Below are 17,282 nucleotides of genomic sequence, written 5' to 3'. Positions count from 1 at the left end.
CTTCCAGCCACACCTTCAGCCCTATTTTTTGTTTTTAATTTTGAAACAAGGTCTCACTGAGTTGCAAAGGGCCTCACTAAATAGCTGAGGCTGGCTGAGAACTGCGATCCTCCTGCCCTTTTTAATATTCATGTATGTGTGTGGGGGTATTTTCTTTTGAAATCTTTATCTTAGAAGTCTTTAAGTGAATACTTTTAGAGGACCACACCTAAATTTACACAGTGGACTTATAAAAGCATAAGATCCCTGGATTTCATCATAAGCAGGTTTGGGGACCAACACGGGTACTGATGTCCTTGTGATCAAGCAGGTGCTAGGGCAGGTGAACCATGGCCTAGACATAGACAAATGATATGCCAGAGCAGGGCCTTGATGTTGTTGGTTCCGTCTTAGGTCTTTGTGTTAAAGTGGAGGTTCCCTGGAAAGGTCTTTTTTTGTGTGTGTGGTACTTTTTGTGTGTGTGTGGGGGGGGGATGGGACCCAGTGCTACACCTTCAGCCCTACTTTTTATTCTTTATTTTGAAACTCAGTGAGTTGCAAAGGTCCTCACTAAGTAGCTGAGGCTGGCCTTGAACCACAGTCCTTCTGCCTTAGCCTCCTGAATGCTTGGATTACAAGTGCACTACCACACCCAGGTCATTTATGTGGGTTTTCAAAGTTAATTCTGAAAGCTTTATCAAAACAGCAACAACAAAATTAAGATAAAGAATGACTTGAGATCTTTGTATTATCTTGATAAGTCTTTCTTTCTAGGATTTTGCTTTATTGTTATTTTAATAATGTTCCATTTTTTCTAATCAGTTACTCGATTTTTTTCTCCTGCCTAGTCATTCATTTACCCTTTGAGATTTTCTGATGAAACATAGACCTCTCAGTTTTGAATTTGAATTTCTTTCTTTTTTTGTGTAGTACTGGGGATGGAACCCAGGGGCTTTCTATCTCCAGGCTTACACTACCAGACCAATTTTTTTTTTTTTTTTTTTTTTTTTTTTTGCGGGTTTGGGGATGGAACCCAGAGGCATTCGACCTCCGAGGTACACCCCCCCCCCCTGAATTTTATTCTTTATTTTGAAACCAGGTCTCACGGAGTTACAGAGGGCCTCACTAAGTAGCTGAGGCTGTCCATGAACCACGATCCTCCGGTCTCAGCCTCCTGAATGCTGGGATTACAAGTGTGCACCACCACGCCCGGCTCTATTTTTTAATATTTTATTTGGAAACAGGGTCTCACTAAATTACTTAGAGCTTCACTAAGTAGCTGAGGCTGGCTTTGAACCTGTGCGATCCTCCTGTCTCAGCCTGCCAAGTACTGGAATTACAAGCATGTGCCACCATGCCTGACCTTAAATTTGAATTTCAAATAAACAGTAATCTAGTATAACTAGTCCCCATGCAGTAAAATTTTAAGTAGACATTCTATAATTTTATTTGTTCAATGTGGCAACCCTAATCCCCATTCTTGCTTATATTCATGTCTATAGAACCAAAATTTTAGGGCTAAATAGTCCCTAACATCCATAGTAAGCATTTGATATCTTTCATTCTCAAGACTCCAGTGATTTCCACTACTGTAAACCAGAACTGGCTCTTTGTTTTTATCCTCACTTCTGCTAAGGAAATATAGGCATATTTTTTTTTTCTGTTCTTGTGCCAACTTTTAGAAAAATTTCTTGTAATAATTTTTAAACTACTATTGGGAAAATAATCCAAGATTCCTTAGAATTCATTCAAAGCGTGTAAATGAGACAAGATATAGTAAATAATGTTCTCAATAGCCTGAGTTTTACTCCTCCATTTGAGTGAGTGAACATTCAGTTAACATGATCTCTCTGCCCCAGAGCGTGGACCCCTGCCTTTGGCAGGCCTGGTTTCTTCAGTGGATGCTTACCAGCCCAGCCACTCTCTAGCCTTTACTATGCCACATTAGTTCAGCCACTCTCCTAACTTTTGGTGTCTAGGAACTTTAAGGCCAAGTACTATAGTGGTACGGTTAGATGGCTTTTCAGGCTCTTCCCCATAGTATTCTCTGATTTGTGTTTACACAAATAGCCACATAGGCTCCTGTGTTGACCTCTATGGGAGTTAAATGACTGATTAGCCACGCCTGATTATCATTGCAAGAGATAGGCAGAAAAGTACACAATCCTCTTAGCAACCTCCAGTCTCAATGTCCATAGCTTGTTTGCCAGTTGCTCTAGCACAGCACGTTCATGCCTGTGTTTCTGTATAAAAGCCTTATGTTAGTATTATCTGATAGTGATCAGATTAGGGTATAGACAGCTTACCTGGTATGTAAGTTTTCATTGCTGTCTATTTCATTTTAATTTTGGCACTAGGAATTGAACCCAAAGGCATTCTACCTCTGACATATACAGCCAGCCCTATTTTATTTTTTATTTTGAATAGGGTCTTGCTAAGTTGCTGAGAATCTTGCAGATTTGCTGAAGCTGGCTTCGAAACTGTTTCTCCTGTCTTAGCCCCCAAGTACTAGAATTACAGGCATATGCCACCATCCATGGCTTTGATGTCTTTTATGAAAAGTGATGATTCCAAATCATCTAAAGAAATATTCTCCTAATATATGTTAAGCTGTAGAGATTATTTTCTCAACTCTTTAAGAATATTTTTTGAATGATAATACTTGCGATTTGATTCTTAACTAAAGAAGTCTTATTTTCTTGCAGGTTTTATTTTTGGAATTGAAGTTGCCAAAAAATGGAGAAATGAAAATCCAAGGCAGCAAGAAAACTTTGGGTTCTACCAGAAGAGGGAATGACAGAGGATGCAAGCTAAGACTGGGGAGACAATTCAGCACTAGTAAGGTGCATTTTGGGGCAGCCACAGGGCATTTTGGTGTCTCAGGAATGCTGATGAAGTCAAGAGTCAACATGGTCCATCAATTTAACTTATCTAGATACAAATAAACAGATTGGTTTGTGGTTCAGTAGCCCAGAAAATCTGTGGAGGCATTCCAGCATAGAAAATCAGGACCATAGTCTGAATAATGGTTGTATCCTTCCTGCCATTAAGACTGTAGAGGTCTGTAAACTCAAATATGCTGATTTTACTTAATTATTGCCACCAACTACTCTTGGACATCCAGTATAATATAATTTGTATAGTTATGTGAACATGGAGAATAGCATAGAAGAAATAAAATATTATTTTCAGTTTCAGGCAAAAATAAGATTTCTATGAATTTGTTTTAAGACTCAAATCTACTAATGTCTTTTCTTTTTCTTTCTCTCTTTTTTTTTTTTTTTTTTTGGTGGTCCTGGGGTTCCTGGAAACTCTTCTACCTCCAGGCTACACTCCCAGACCTATTTTTATATTTTTATTTGGAAACAGGGTCTCTTAAGCCAGCATGGCTGGCTTCAAACCAGCGTGATCCTCCTGTCTCTGCCTCCCAAGTGTGGGGATTACAAGTGTGTGCCACCACACCCAGCGCTCAAATCTACTAATTTAAAGGGAGATTTTTTTTATGTCTTTCTGCAGTACTGGGGATGGAACCCTGGGGGCATTCAATCTCTGAGCTACACCCCCAGCCCTTTATTTTTATTCTTTATTTTGAAACAGGGTCTCACTGAGTTGCAGAGGGCCTCACTAAGTAGCTGAAGCTGTCTGTGAACCACAGTTCTCCTGTCTCAGCCTCCCAAATGTTGGGATTAGAAGCGTGCACCACCACGCCTGGCTCTGGTATGAGTTCTTGATGGAGTGTAGGGAGTTCATTACTTCATTAATCTTACATTTCATTATTTGATTTTATGGAAGTAGCTCTGAATTGATGGTACTCATCATTATCACATTTATATTTTATACTGTACTTATAGTTTCATCATTATGGCGATTTCCTTTAAAAAACAGTAACTGAGTTGTGGATATATGAGTTATTATACTAAATGTTGAGACTGTTATTTGTTACCTAAAAGAATTCTAGTTTGCTCTGAATTTGAACAAGAAACCAATCTTACCGTCTCATATTTCTTTGGCAGGATATTTTAAATAAATTAAAGGCATTACATCCTTTACCAGGCTTGATATTGGAGTGGAGAAGAATCACTAATGCTATTACCAAAGTTGTTTTTCCCCTGCAGCGGGAAAAATGTCTAAATCATTTTCTTGGAATGGAAAGAATCTATCCTGTATCACAATCACACACAGCTACAGGTGATGAGAAATATTGAATATGAATAATGTCCAATTTTGAAACAAATGATAATGAAGCTGCACAATATTTATAATATTTGTACTAAGCTGAGCGTGGTGGCTTATGCTTGTAATCCCAGTTCTTGGGAGGCTGCGACAGGAGGAGTACAGGTTCGAAGCCAGCTTCTCAGCGAGGCCCTCTGCAACTTACTGAGACCCTGTTTCCAAAAAAGAAATAAAATTGGGCTAGGGGTATAGCTCAGAAGTAGAATGTTCCTGAGTCTAATTCCAAGTGCCATATACACACAAAACTTGATAAATAAATAAAAAATAAAATTTGTACTATATCCAAAACATAGCTAGATACCAACTAGATAAGGAGATGAGTTTTAGTAAGATATACTTCCTACTTTCAAGAAACTGAATATCTGAGACAATGCATTGTATGTCTACACAGGAATTCAGCATTTATTTGAATGAGTTATCTAACTTCAGTTGCAGCCCTTTCCCAATTCTCTTAAAATCTTTCTCAGTTGAAGCTCAGTAGGCCTCTGGGTCGTCTGTATTATAAGAGCCTTATTTTACCCAAGAAGGGAAGAAAGCTGTAGAGATCTTTGGGTGTCTCATGGTTCTCTTGGCATAGGTATGATTGTTGCCCGATAAAAAGAAAATTCTAGGCAGAACAGAAATCTAAATATTCTAGGCAGAACAGAAATCTAAATATTTGCCAAACATAATGTGTAGTAGAAAAAAGATAGTTAGAACTTGCTCATGGAGGGGACAGTTTAGATTGATGGTACAGAATCTTGGCTTGGAAATGAGAATTGGAGGTTAGAAGTCTGCTGCTGTGACTCTTAAGACAGGATACTTAATGTCTCAGTGTTTAAGTTTTCTCCTGAATAAAAAAAGATAATAGTAGTTCTGCCTCATCTGGTCTTTCTGAAGATTAAATAGTTTGAGCTTAGGATAATTTGTGCTGAGTACTTAGATTAGCACAAAGCTCTAGGAAGTGCTTAGTATCAGTTGTGTTGTTCACATTGCCACATTATTTTTATTTGGTCTAATTATAGGATGCATTTTAAAATACATAATCTTATATAAAACTCATCTCCAAATATTATCATTAGCACTAGTAAATTATTATTATTGTTTTTTGTGGTACTGGGAATTGAACTTAGTCAGAGGCATTCTACCACCAAGCTACACCCCCAGCCCTATTTTATTTCTAATTTGGAAACAGGGTCTCACTAGGTTGATGACTGTCTCACTGCTTGCTCAGGCTGTCCTCAAACCTGTAATCTTTCTGTCTCATCCTCCCAACTACAGGATTATAGGCGTACACTACTATGCTGCCTGTAAATTTTTTTTTAGCTTTTATTTTTGGTTAACACATGTCCTTATTAGGGGGTTAGTGTGATATTTAAATACATGAGTAGTGTGTACAGGTCAAATCCAGTGTCACTTCACCCCTCCCAGCCTCTAGATACCACTACTCTACACACAGACTGACTTTTTTTTTTTTAATTTCTACTGTGAGAGACCAGTCGCAGTGCTTGTGTCTCTGTGTCTGGCTCCTTTCACTTGACGTACTGTCAGTTGTGGTGATCTTCAGGGGCAGGCACCGTGTGGAGCTGCTTTATCTCGTTCTTATTCAGTGAGCCTCTTGGTCCTTCCTGGACAGTTCTTGTCCTGTTGATCTTTTAGTTTCACTTTGGAATATCTACTGATGCTATAAACTTAGGTAAAATAAAATACTTGGCAATAAACTAGAATCAATCTAGAGTTTTCAAAGGTATTGCAAATTTATTTGCTGATTATAAGTCAGAGGGTTATCAATTCTGTTTTTATTATTAATTTTAGGAACACAATATTTTAATATTTTATAATTTTTAGTAATATTTCAGAAATACAAGCTTACCTAATCATGGCAAAATTATTTCATGATTATAATCCATTTCCATTAAATAATAGATGCTTTGCCATTTATTTTTACTATCCTTTTGTCTGCCACTGTTTCCTCATTAATTCAACTTATAGACCAGTGTAGTGTGATGAATTTTAAGTATTATTATGGAAAAGAAGGCAGTATGCTGAGGTGGAAAGAGCCTTGGATGCCTTCCTCTGCTACTTGTTGGCTTTGCAACACTGAACAGGACAGTGTGTGTGTGTGTGTGTGTGAGAGAGAGAGAGGGAGAGAGAGAGAGAGAGAGAGAAAGAGAGAGACAGACAGACAGACAGACAGACACACACACACACACACACTGGATCTTGAACATGGGAACATTCTACCTCTAAGTTACACCCCCAGCCCTATTTTTAAATTTTTAAACAGGTCTCACTAGGTGGGTGAAGTCTCACTACTTGCTGACTCTGTCCTCAAATGGGCAATCTTTCTGTCTCAGCCTCCCAAATAGGGAAATTATAGGTGTATGCCTCCATGCCCAACTGAACAGGGCACTTAATAAGAACAATTGCATTAAAAATTACCATTAATGTCGGGCGTGGTGGCGCACGCTTGTAATCCCCGTGCTTGGGAGGTGGAGACAGGAGGATCGCGCAGGTTTGAAGCCAGCCGCACTGGTGTAAGAGACCGTTTCAAAAATATAAAATAGGTCTGGGAGTGTAGCCCGGAGGTAGAAGGGCTTCCAGGAACCCCAGTACCACCTAAAAAAAATAAAAATAAAAATTACCATTAAGTGAGCATTTATTTTATTCTAAAAGCTAAACAACAAGTATATAAAAAGTAAATAAAGTCAGAAGTATATTAAAAATAATATCCAAGGCACTTATAATGCCTGATTCATCAGAAGACAATATATATTACATGTAGAAGTTACTAGAGAGCCTGTAACACTGAAACAGAGGGTATTAGTGTTGTTATATATGTTACATAAATGACAGCAACAAAATTAATTATCCAAATGTATTTTGGTGGTACTGGGGTTCCTAGAAGCCCTTCTACCTCCGGGCTACACTCCCAGACCTATTTTTCTTTTTTTTTACGTTTTTATTTTGGAAACAGGGTCTCCTAAGCCAGCGCGGGGCTGGCTTCGAACTTGTGCGATCCTCCTGTCTCTGCCTCCCAAGCACGGGGATTACAAGCATGTGCCACCATGCCCGGCTCTATCCAAATGCATTTTGAAAAATGCTTATATATTTTAAAGAAATTCAGCCAATGAGTAAACAAATAACATAAAAAAACACTTTGGGGGAAGTTTAGGCAGTATAAACATTTAAAAATGGCTTTCTATTTACTAGAAAATTTATCAAACACCTGATTATAGTGTCCAGCCATGTCAATACTGTTATTGATTCTCTTGAAGATAGACAATACTGATGATAAAAAACAAAAACAAAAAACCAACAAACAAACACCGGTCAGTGGGGCCCAGTGGCCGCCTCTCTCTGCTGCTCCTGCCCAGTTATTTTGCTCCTTGGTTCCAGTTGTCCTGTGCGGCGCGCAGCTGTTCTGCTCCAGACGCTGCTCTCACCCCCAGCTTCCTGCACACCAGCAGTCACTTCTGCTAAGGTCCATTTGATTCACCTGTATGTAGTACATGACTGCTGACTTATTGTAGTGCCAATATCGGTTCTCAGTTTAGCATAGGAATAATTCATCTGTCAGGTTGCTTCTTTTCGTAGGCTTGTTTTCAAGAGAGCTAGGTTAATGTGGAGTATAGTATTGTAGCTGATTCTTATATTAATCTATTTTGAGATGGTCTTGTCCTTACTTCACAATTGTAAAGTAAAAAAAAAAAAAAAAAGGACACAGGAACATGATGAAAAAGTATCATTTGAATGCAAATTTAAGCCAGGGCGTGGTGTCACACACTTGTAATCCCAGCATTCAGGAGGCTGAGACCAGAGCATCACGGTTCACGGGCAGCTTCAGCTAACGGTTCACGGGCAGCTTCAGCTACTTAGTGAGGCCCTCTGCAACTTATTGAGACCCTGTTTCAAAATAAAGAATTTAAAAAAAAATAGGGCACGGGGTGTATCTCAGAGGTCAAATGCCCTTGGGTTCCATCCCCAAACCCGCAAAAATAAAGTAAAATAAAATGAATGCAAATTTAATTTAGCATTGCTAGAGCATGTATTTCATTAATTTTCTATTGGTGCATTGTAATCATAAGTCTTAATGGGGTACCAGATGGTAGAGGCATACATGCACACATCACTCAATTAGCCCTTTCTCACTTTCCACCCCATTTTCTTCCCCCTCTAAAGCATGCATTTAAAAAGATAATTTAGAAAGGCAAATACTGTTAAAATAAGTATCAATTTTTTTCTAATTTTACGTCTTTATTTTTTATTTTATTTTAGGGCGAATAACCTTTACAGAACCAAATATCCAGAATGTGCCAAGAGATTTTGAGATCCAAATGCCAACACTAGTAGGGGAAAGCCCCCCTTCCCAAGCCCTAGGCAAAAGGCAGTGTCCTATGGGGAGGTAGGCTATTTATCTGTGTATTATTAACCTTTTGTAAGTCTCAGTGGCTAAAAATAGCCTACTATACAGAACAACAAAGTGAACTTAATTTTTTATTCCAAATAGACCCATTCTGTTCTAGGCACTACTATTCATTTCAAGGCTTGAGTCTATCTATGAAAAAAACTAATAAACGTAAAAGTCTGGAAACTTGAGCAACTAATTAAATCAACAAGTTCTGTGTACTTCTTCAAGTCAAATACTGAAGGGAAGAGGTTAGCAATGCCAGCCACAGCCCCTCCTGTGCTCCTATGTGCACAGGATGGGAAGAAGCAGCACAGATAATTTACATGAGCTGTTGTCAAAGAGATAGGATGAGAAGCAGAAGCATTTCGTGAGAAAGGCTGTGACAGATTTGTCTTAATGTTTACTTGAATGTTTGCTGAAAGAAGTCTAGAGTCCTCGTTAAGGTTAAAAGTGAGTTGCGGGTTGGCTTGTTTTGAAATGTCTTAGATGGAAACATCGACTTTACTGAAAATCAGACCTTTCATATTCTTGAGATGTTTCATGTCCAGCTGATGATGTTGTTTGCACCATAGAGGACAAAATCAGAAGCGTTGTGTCCTGAACCCTGGACACCAGGCACAGATGGAGAAAGCCTCAGACAGAGGGATGCCGTTTTCAGTGAGCATGCGACATGCCTTTGTTCCCTTCCCAGGTAGGTTGGCTGATGGTTTGGGGCTTCTTATTACTGTGGGAATGTTTTCAAAGCGCTGCAAAAGACTGAATTATCAGTGGGACCCAGAGGCATGCTCCCCCATATTTCCTCTCTGTTGTGGAGCCTGACTTTCTTTGTTTTCCCAAGTTTGTAGCTGTCATTCATCATTGTCTTCATGATCTGCTCTCTGTGAAGTGTCTGTGGTGTAGCTCAACAGCAGCCTGCTGAAACCATGGTTTATAAAACCATAATATACTTTTTGCAAAATCCAATGGATTTGTTGGCCTTCGTCCTCTTAACCTTCACTACAGCACTTGTCCCTGTTAACCAGCCCTCTCCCTCCTCACCTGCTCTCCTCTTCTGACCTCTAGGAGTCTGAATTTTTGTACCTCTTTCTGACCCTTCTCTCCTGGGTTTCTTCTCCCTTTCTCTCACTGTTGCCTCCCTGGGCACAGGATGGTCCATGGCTGTCCTAGTTCTTCCAGACCTCTCCTCAGGCTCTAGCCACATCCTGTGTATCTTCAAAGCACTTGGAAGTTGTGATCTAACTAATCGCTCCTGCTAATATTATGCATCTCAGCTCTTTATCTTGTGTCAGCTGGCAAATCCAGATGAGTGCAGCGCACCATCTGAACTTACTTTATATTCCATCAGAAACTCATTCCAAGGTGAATTGAAAGTCTGTGATGACATAACCTGCTTGGTAATTCTCAGTATGAACTTATCAGCAAAGTTCAGTCAGACTTGTCCAAGTGTCTGTAGAAGGTCTGTGTAGTTTCTTAGTGGAGGTTATGCATCTTGAATTTCTCCTTTTAGGGTAAGGGAAGGAGTAGGCTGGATTTAAAAGCAATATTGCAGCCTGGCATGGTGATGCACGCTTGTAATCCCAGCATTTGGGATGCTGAGACAGGAGGATCGCGGTTTGCGGACAGCTTCAGCTACTTAGTGAGGTCCTCTGCAACTTAGTGAGACCCTATTTCAAATAAAGAATAAAAAAATAGGGCAGGGGGTGTAGCTTGGAGGTAGAATGTCTCTGGGTTCCATCCTCAGACACACACACACACACACACACACACACACACACACACAATGTTGCTAGGTAGAAAAATAGGGTAAGACATTGTCATAATTTGAAACTTTTTAGTAGCCACCTTGTAAAGAATTTCCCAGTTCCATATTTGAAAGGTCTCACCAGAACCCACACAGCATGTAAGGCTTTTATTTAATAGCAAAGAATGTGGTGTAGCAAAAGAAAGAGACTTAAAATAAGCATTGGGGCCCAAGAGACATCCCATGTGCAAGCTTCCCCAAGGTGTACACACACATACACACAAACACACACAAACATATACTAGAAGTATATATGTGTACACACACACTAGAAGTATATATGTGCACACACACATATGTACATATGCTATACATACAGGGGTCTTTATTCACACCAAGGGACCACACTTTGTCTCTGGCTTGGGACAATGTCTCAGGGTCCATGAGAGGAATCCAGGCTTAAGGAAAGCTCAAGCCAGGTTTGACTGAATCAGGCCACTTGCAAATGGTCAATATAGGAACTAAAGATGAGGGTTGGCAAGAGGAGTTTTGGGTCTTAACATATCACTGCCTTCATTTTGACCAAGAGTAAAAGATTAGATGTCCAAGTGTCCCTAGTGATGTACATATAACTTTTTCCATCTACCTAACTGTTAATTCTCTCTTCCACATATATTAAAATATAAGAGGGAGTTGAAATTAATTTTAATACCATTTTAAAATTAAACCTGGCATATTCAAAATATTATCACTTCACTATGTAATTAATATAAGAATTATTAGTGATATTTTACAGCTTCTTAAAGTCCTGTTAATCTTATATTTGTATTATAGTCAGCTCAGTTTATTTTGAGACAGGGTCTTGCAAGGTTGTAAAGACCTAAGTTGCTGAGGCTGTTCTCAATCCTCTACCTCAGCCTCCCAAGTACTGGGATTACAGGTGTGGGGCTACCATGCCTGACTTCAATTTTTATATTGTCAAATTGGCATCAAATGGAGAGGAGGTTACCCTTTTTCCCAGTAACAATATTGCAGAGTTTCTTTTTTTACATTCTTTTTTTTCTCTTCAGCATTCTAACTCCGAGTCACATCCCCGTCCCTATTTTTTATTCTTTATTTTAAAACAGGGTCTCACTGAGTTGCAAAGAGCCTCACTAAGTAGCTGAGGCTGTCCAGGAACTGTGATTCTCCTGTCTCAGCCTCCTAAATGCTGGGATTATAAGCACGCGCCACCACACCCAGCCTGCAGTTTCTTTTATAATATGGCAATAAGGCTTCATGATACCAGTTAAAATATTTTTTCTTTGACATCGTTTTTGCTTTCTAATTTTGTTTTTGCCATGCATATATAGTCTAGTCATTTTCAATCTGTAGGCAAATTGTTTTGATTCTTTTAATAACTCTTCCTCATCTAGTGACCACTTATTTTTTCATTGAGTGTTACTCTTGAAGCAAAGCACATGTTTCCCTACAGGGCACCTAATTTGTGTACTCACTCATTGGACACCAATTTCTCCATTATATTATGTGCCAGGTGCCCTGGGAACACTGAAGAAAGTACTCCACAGTGGTTGGGGGCTGATGTCAGAGAAGCTTTACATGTATTACCTATATTTGAATGCTATATAGAAAAAAATTATCTAATATATAGAGAACCAAATTGCATCATATTAGAAACAAGATTTTAACTTTGGGACACATGATCTCAGAGTCCTAAATTAGAACTACATTTCTGTCATCCTCAGTTACAGAAGTTTGATTATGTTTTGTAGAACTTTGTATTAGCTTTAACAATATCATTTCTACTTCAGGTGGTTTAATATTGGCTGCTGATTATTCTCAGCTTGAACTAAGGATCTTGGCTCATTTATCTCATGATCGTCGTCTCATTCAAGTATTAAACTCTGGAGCCGATGTTTTCAGGAGCATCGCAGCAGAATGGAAGATGATTGAGCCAGAGTCTGTTGGAGATGAGCTAAGGCAACAGGCAAAGCAGGTGACTTGGTGGGCATGTTTAATAGAAATGTGAGGAATTTAATGGCTCAGAAAGTTTCTAATTATCTCACTTATTTGCTGCTGATTTCTCTCACTTTGGATGTTTTAAACCCCATTCTTCAGAGCCAGTGTCCTAGTATTCACTTTACTTTACAGCAATAAAGAACCATGTATAGCCGGGCGTGGTGGCACGCTTGTAATCCCAGCATTCAGGAGGCTGAGACAGGAGGATCTTGGTTCACGGACAGCCTCAGTACTTAGTGAGGCCCATTGCAACTCAGTGAGACCCGATTTCAAAATAAAGAATAAAAATAGGGCAGGGGTGTAGCTCGGAGGTCAAATGCCTCTGGGTTCCATCCCCAAACCCGCAAAAATAAAAATAAATAAAAATAAATAAATAAATAAATAAATAAATAAAAGAACCATGTAGTCTAATGTCAAAGGCCAGTTGGGGTCAGGAAAGTTAAGTGCATTTAAGACTATGTGCATTTAAGTGCAATATGACTAGTTACAGTGCCTACTACTTAGTAGACACTTATTTAAAAGTGGTAAGCTGGGCGTGGTGGCATACACTTGTAACCCCAGTGCTTGGGAGGCTGAGACAGGAGGACCACACAGGTTTGCCAGCCTCAGCTACTTAGTGAGACTCTCAGCAACTTAGACCCTGTTTCCAAATAAAATATTAAATAGGTCTGAGAGTGTAGCCCAGAGGTAGAAGGCTTGAGGGTTCCATCCCTGGAACCACACACACACACACACAAAGTGGTAGATATTGTGCTGGTGGTAGCTATTTATGGTGTGTGTATGTATGTATATTTAAATTTTTTCTAGTCAGTAGATAAACTGATTTAAAGTTTCAGGTTTTTGTTTTTATTTTCTTACAGTATTGAGCCAAAAAACATTGTATCAAAGGTGCTTTCTAACCACTTGTTGAAAAATTAGTATTGCTGAGCTGTTAATAATTTATAGATTTTCATTTATTTACTTATTTTTAAATTTTTATTGGTGCGTTGTAGTCATACATCTTAATGGAGTACAAGATGGTAGAGGCGTACATGCACACATCATTCATTTAGCCCTTCCCCAATTCCCATCCCATTTCCTCCCCTCCCTCCTCATGTTTGGAATTAACTTAGTGATTGACTTTGATATGTTTATGGATATGTGTCATGTGCCTTAGGGAATTTCTCTCTTCCCCTTCCCATCTGCTTCAGGTCACCTTATTTCCTCATCTATGGTTTCTTCTTCACTAGAGTTTCTCCTATGACCCATTTTCTCCCTAGCTTCCAAATAGTATGGAGAATATCCAATTTTTTACTTTTTGTGACTGACTAATATCACTTAGCATAATATTCTCCAGTTCCATCCAGTTCCCTGAAAATAATATAATTTTGTAAAATTTTAGTAAAATTCCACTGTGTACGTATTCCATAGTTTTGTAATACATTCATCTGTTGATGGACATCTTAGCTGGTTCCATGGTTTGGCAATTGTGAATTGTGTGGCTATGAACAAAGATATGCCTGCATTAGTTTGGTAGTACAGTTTCTATTCTTTTAGGTAGATACCCAGAAGTGGTATTTCTGGATCATATGATAAGTTTGTTCCCATTCTTTTGAGGATCCTCCAAACTGTTTTCCAAGGTGGTTGCACTAATTTGCAATCCCACCAAAAATGTATTAGAGTTCCCTCTTCTCCACATCCTCACCAGCATTTGTTGTGTTTTGAATGATTGCCGTTCTAGATGGCTTTGTGAGATCTGTGAAACCTCATACCGCCTTTGTACCTCTGTAATGGACCCCTGTGCATTCCTACCCTGGGATGTCAAGGCCGCATGTACACAGCTCCTGCACAGATTAACCCAGATGCTTACTCACCTAGTGCCCTGTGGAAAATCTGATGCCACTTTCAGAAAGCAGGATTGCTGGCTGAGGTAGGGGACCACTGCCCCAGCCCCGAGGTCTGCTTTACTCATTTTACATCTGCACTTCTGGGTACTTACTGCTGCCATGCTCACCTGGATTGTTGGGCATGAAGCGCTTCCTCTCACCACTGCCCGCTGAGCACTGACACTTGCTTCTTCTACAGTTTACAAAGCCAGTCTGTCCTCTCTGCTTAAACTCTTAATGAAGTCTCACATTTATCAAGAATCGGGCCCTAGGTAAAGTAGTTATTCTAACAACCAATTTTTAGATAGTTATTATTATTTTGATCCTCATTTTATAGAGGATGGAATGACCACAGAAAATTAGTAATTTGCTTAGTCATTTAACTAAGTGGCAGAGCCAGCAGAAGTTCACAGGTCAGAACTTGGACATTCTGCCCTTATCTATACATTTGCCCACTGGTAGCTGCCTTTGTTAATAAGCTCTTGCATGATTTAACTGTGTACATGCTATATTAATTTTTTTCCTACTTCAAAATACACTACATCTAAATTATGACTCTTGCTGAGCTCTCAGCACTAAAGTAATATAGAGTTAAAAATAGATGGACAAGCTGGGTGCAGTGGCAAACCCCTATAATTCCAATACTTGGGAGGCTGAGACAGGAGTATCAAGGCTGAGACAGATTCAAGGCCAGCCTCAGCGACTTAGCAAGAGAGACCCTGCTCAAGACAGAAATGTTGAAAAGGGGATGGGGGTATAGTTTGGGGGTAGAATGCCCTTGGGTTCAATCCCTAGTTCCAAAATATAAATAATAAACAAGTAAGAAACATTAGGAATTACATTGAAATAAATCAATTGAAAATAAAGTGGAAAATAAAAACACACCCTCCCTCCCTTCACTCAAAATATTTTTTAAAAGCATGGAGAGGGATCCTAGTTAGCTTATCACATTAAAAGTTTTTGTAATTCTGATAATCATTTTATGCAAGTTATCTTTTCAGGTTTTATTTGCCATATGTGGAGTATGCTTTATCCCATACAGTTTTTCTAAACACCATTTCACATTTCATTTTTCATTTTTATTTTTATTTTTTTGTGGTACTGGGGATGGAACCCAGGGGCCTTCTACCTCCGGGCTACACTCCCAGACTTATATATTATTTGGAAACAGGGTCTTACTAAGTTGCTGAGAGCCTCACTAAGTAGCTTAGGCTGGCTTCAAACCTGCACAATCCTCCTGTCTCAGCCTCCCAAGTACTGGGATTATAAGCTTGTGCCACCATGCCCGACTTGTTTTACTTTTTTATTGGTGCATTGTCATCATATATCTTAGTGGAGTACAAGATGTTAGAGGCATATATACACACATCACTTTAGACCTTACCCAATTCCCATCCTATTTCCTCCCCCCAATATCAACATTTTAGATATGATTATATATCACAATAAGATACAAATGATATATTCATATATGCACATAATATTTCTTAGTGTGGTTTCTTCTTTTAATAATCTTTATTTCATGGATGAGAAAAATTAAGATAGAAAGAGATAGAAAGAGGTTATATGTCTTATAAATAGTAGAACTAGGTTTGAATCCAGACAATACTTATTATTAGATTATAGGTTTTTTAGTGTCCTATCTAGATTGTTTCCTTTCAGTGTTCCCCAGATTTCCTCTGGTGTTTTTGTTTGCATTGAACCCAGATGAATTTTTATATGTGGGATCTCAGGCAACTGTGAGTTGAACAAGATAGTGATGTCTGGTGAATCCCTCCCCCTGTTATAAAACCATTTGCTCTTTTAAGCTTGTCCATAATGAGAAGAGGAAAGTTTATAACATTTTCTTTTTTTAAAATAAATTTTTATTGGTGCATTGTAGTCATACATCTCAATGGGATGTTAAACTTGTGGAGATATACATGCACACATCACCCAATCAGCCCCTACCCAATCTCTAACCCCTTTCCTCTCCCTCTCTCCTACCCATGCTTGGCTTCCTGATTGACTTTGATATGTTTAAGTACATCATGTGCTTTAAAGAGTTTCCCTCGTCCTCCCTCTTATCCCCTCAGATATGTCACCTTCATTGCTCCTCTATCGGGTCCCTTCTTCATCTAGAGTTCCTCCTGTTACCCATTTCTCCCTAATATTTTGCACACTAAGAAAAGCATCTGATTTCTTATTTTTTTGTGACATTTCACTGTAAATGCCATAATTTTGTTCTCCCTTATGGCTGGGCAAAATTCCATTATGTATATATCCCATAGTTTTGAAATCCACTCATTTTTTGAAGGACATCTTGGCTGGTTCCACAGTTTGGCAATGATGAACTGTGCAGCTATGAACAAGGTTGTTTATGCATTAGTTTGGTATTTTGGTAGATACCCAGAGGTGGTATTATTGGATCATATGGTAAGTTCATTTTCCTTCTTCTGAGGATCTTCTATATTGTTCTCCAAAGTGGTTGCACCAACTTGCAATCCATCCAACAATGTATTAGAGCTTCTATTTCTCTACACTTATTCCCACTTACAGACAACCTGAAAGCCAGAAGGTAAGTAACTTTGAAAGGATGATCCACTCACAACCAATTTTTTTTAAATAGATGTCACTTGGGTCTGGAAATCTGCTGCGAGATTAGGTGAGGCAGCGGCAGCTTCTACTGCTTCCTGGCCACACAGTTGAAGAAACCCGCTGGCCCTTTGCTATGAAGCAGGCCCCAGTTCCAGGCCTGCTGCCCAATAGGCTCTGGGCCCAGCCTTGCTGGCTCCAGACCTGGCCTCACCGCCCTGAAGGCTCTGGTTACTGTCACTGTGAGCATGACCTTTATAGAGATTGCTATTTTCCTCCTATTTTTAGTAGGAGAAAACAGCACGTGTCATTTGCAGAAGCTGAGAGCCCAATTCCCTAGCAACAATGGATTTTATTTCCCCACTGAAAGTGGAGGCTCACAGCCTCACTATGGAGAGCAGGATTCACTGCTCCAGGTACACTCTGGCTCCAGCTCAGCGCAGAGGAGCACAGCAGCCATGAGTTGAGTTCTCCGGGACAC

At 39.3% G+C, this 17,282-nt stretch overlaps 1 protein-coding gene across 1 annotated transcript in view; it reads left to right on the top strand.

The window, feature by feature from the left end:
* POLQ (DNA polymerase theta) overlaps nt 1–17,282 on the top strand; it is a gene marked incomplete at both ends in the record, with an annotated part of 125,536 nt that overhangs the window by 82,117 nt on the left and 26,137 nt on the right. Inside the window, 5 exons of the mRNA XM_080696858.1 lie at nt 2,685–2,822; nt 3,993–4,167; nt 8,470–8,596; nt 9,175–9,293; nt 12,155–12,339. Of these exons, the coding sequence (XP_080552984.1) occupies nt 2,685–2,822; nt 3,993–4,167; nt 8,470–8,596; nt 9,175–9,293; nt 12,155–12,339 (744 nt within the window). The remainder of the gene's footprint in view (nt 1–2,684; nt 2,823–3,992; nt 4,168–8,469; nt 8,597–9,174; nt 9,294–12,154; nt 12,340–17,282) is intronic.

This window comes from Muscardinus avellanarius (assembly GCF_963383645.1).
Source record: "Muscardinus avellanarius genome assembly, chromosome: 5".
Taxonomy (NCBI): domain Eukaryota; kingdom Metazoa; phylum Chordata; class Mammalia; order Rodentia; family Gliridae; genus Muscardinus; species Muscardinus avellanarius.
The sequence above is the reverse complement of the archived record's forward strand: the minus strand, read 5'-3'. Positions and strand labels throughout refer to the sequence as shown.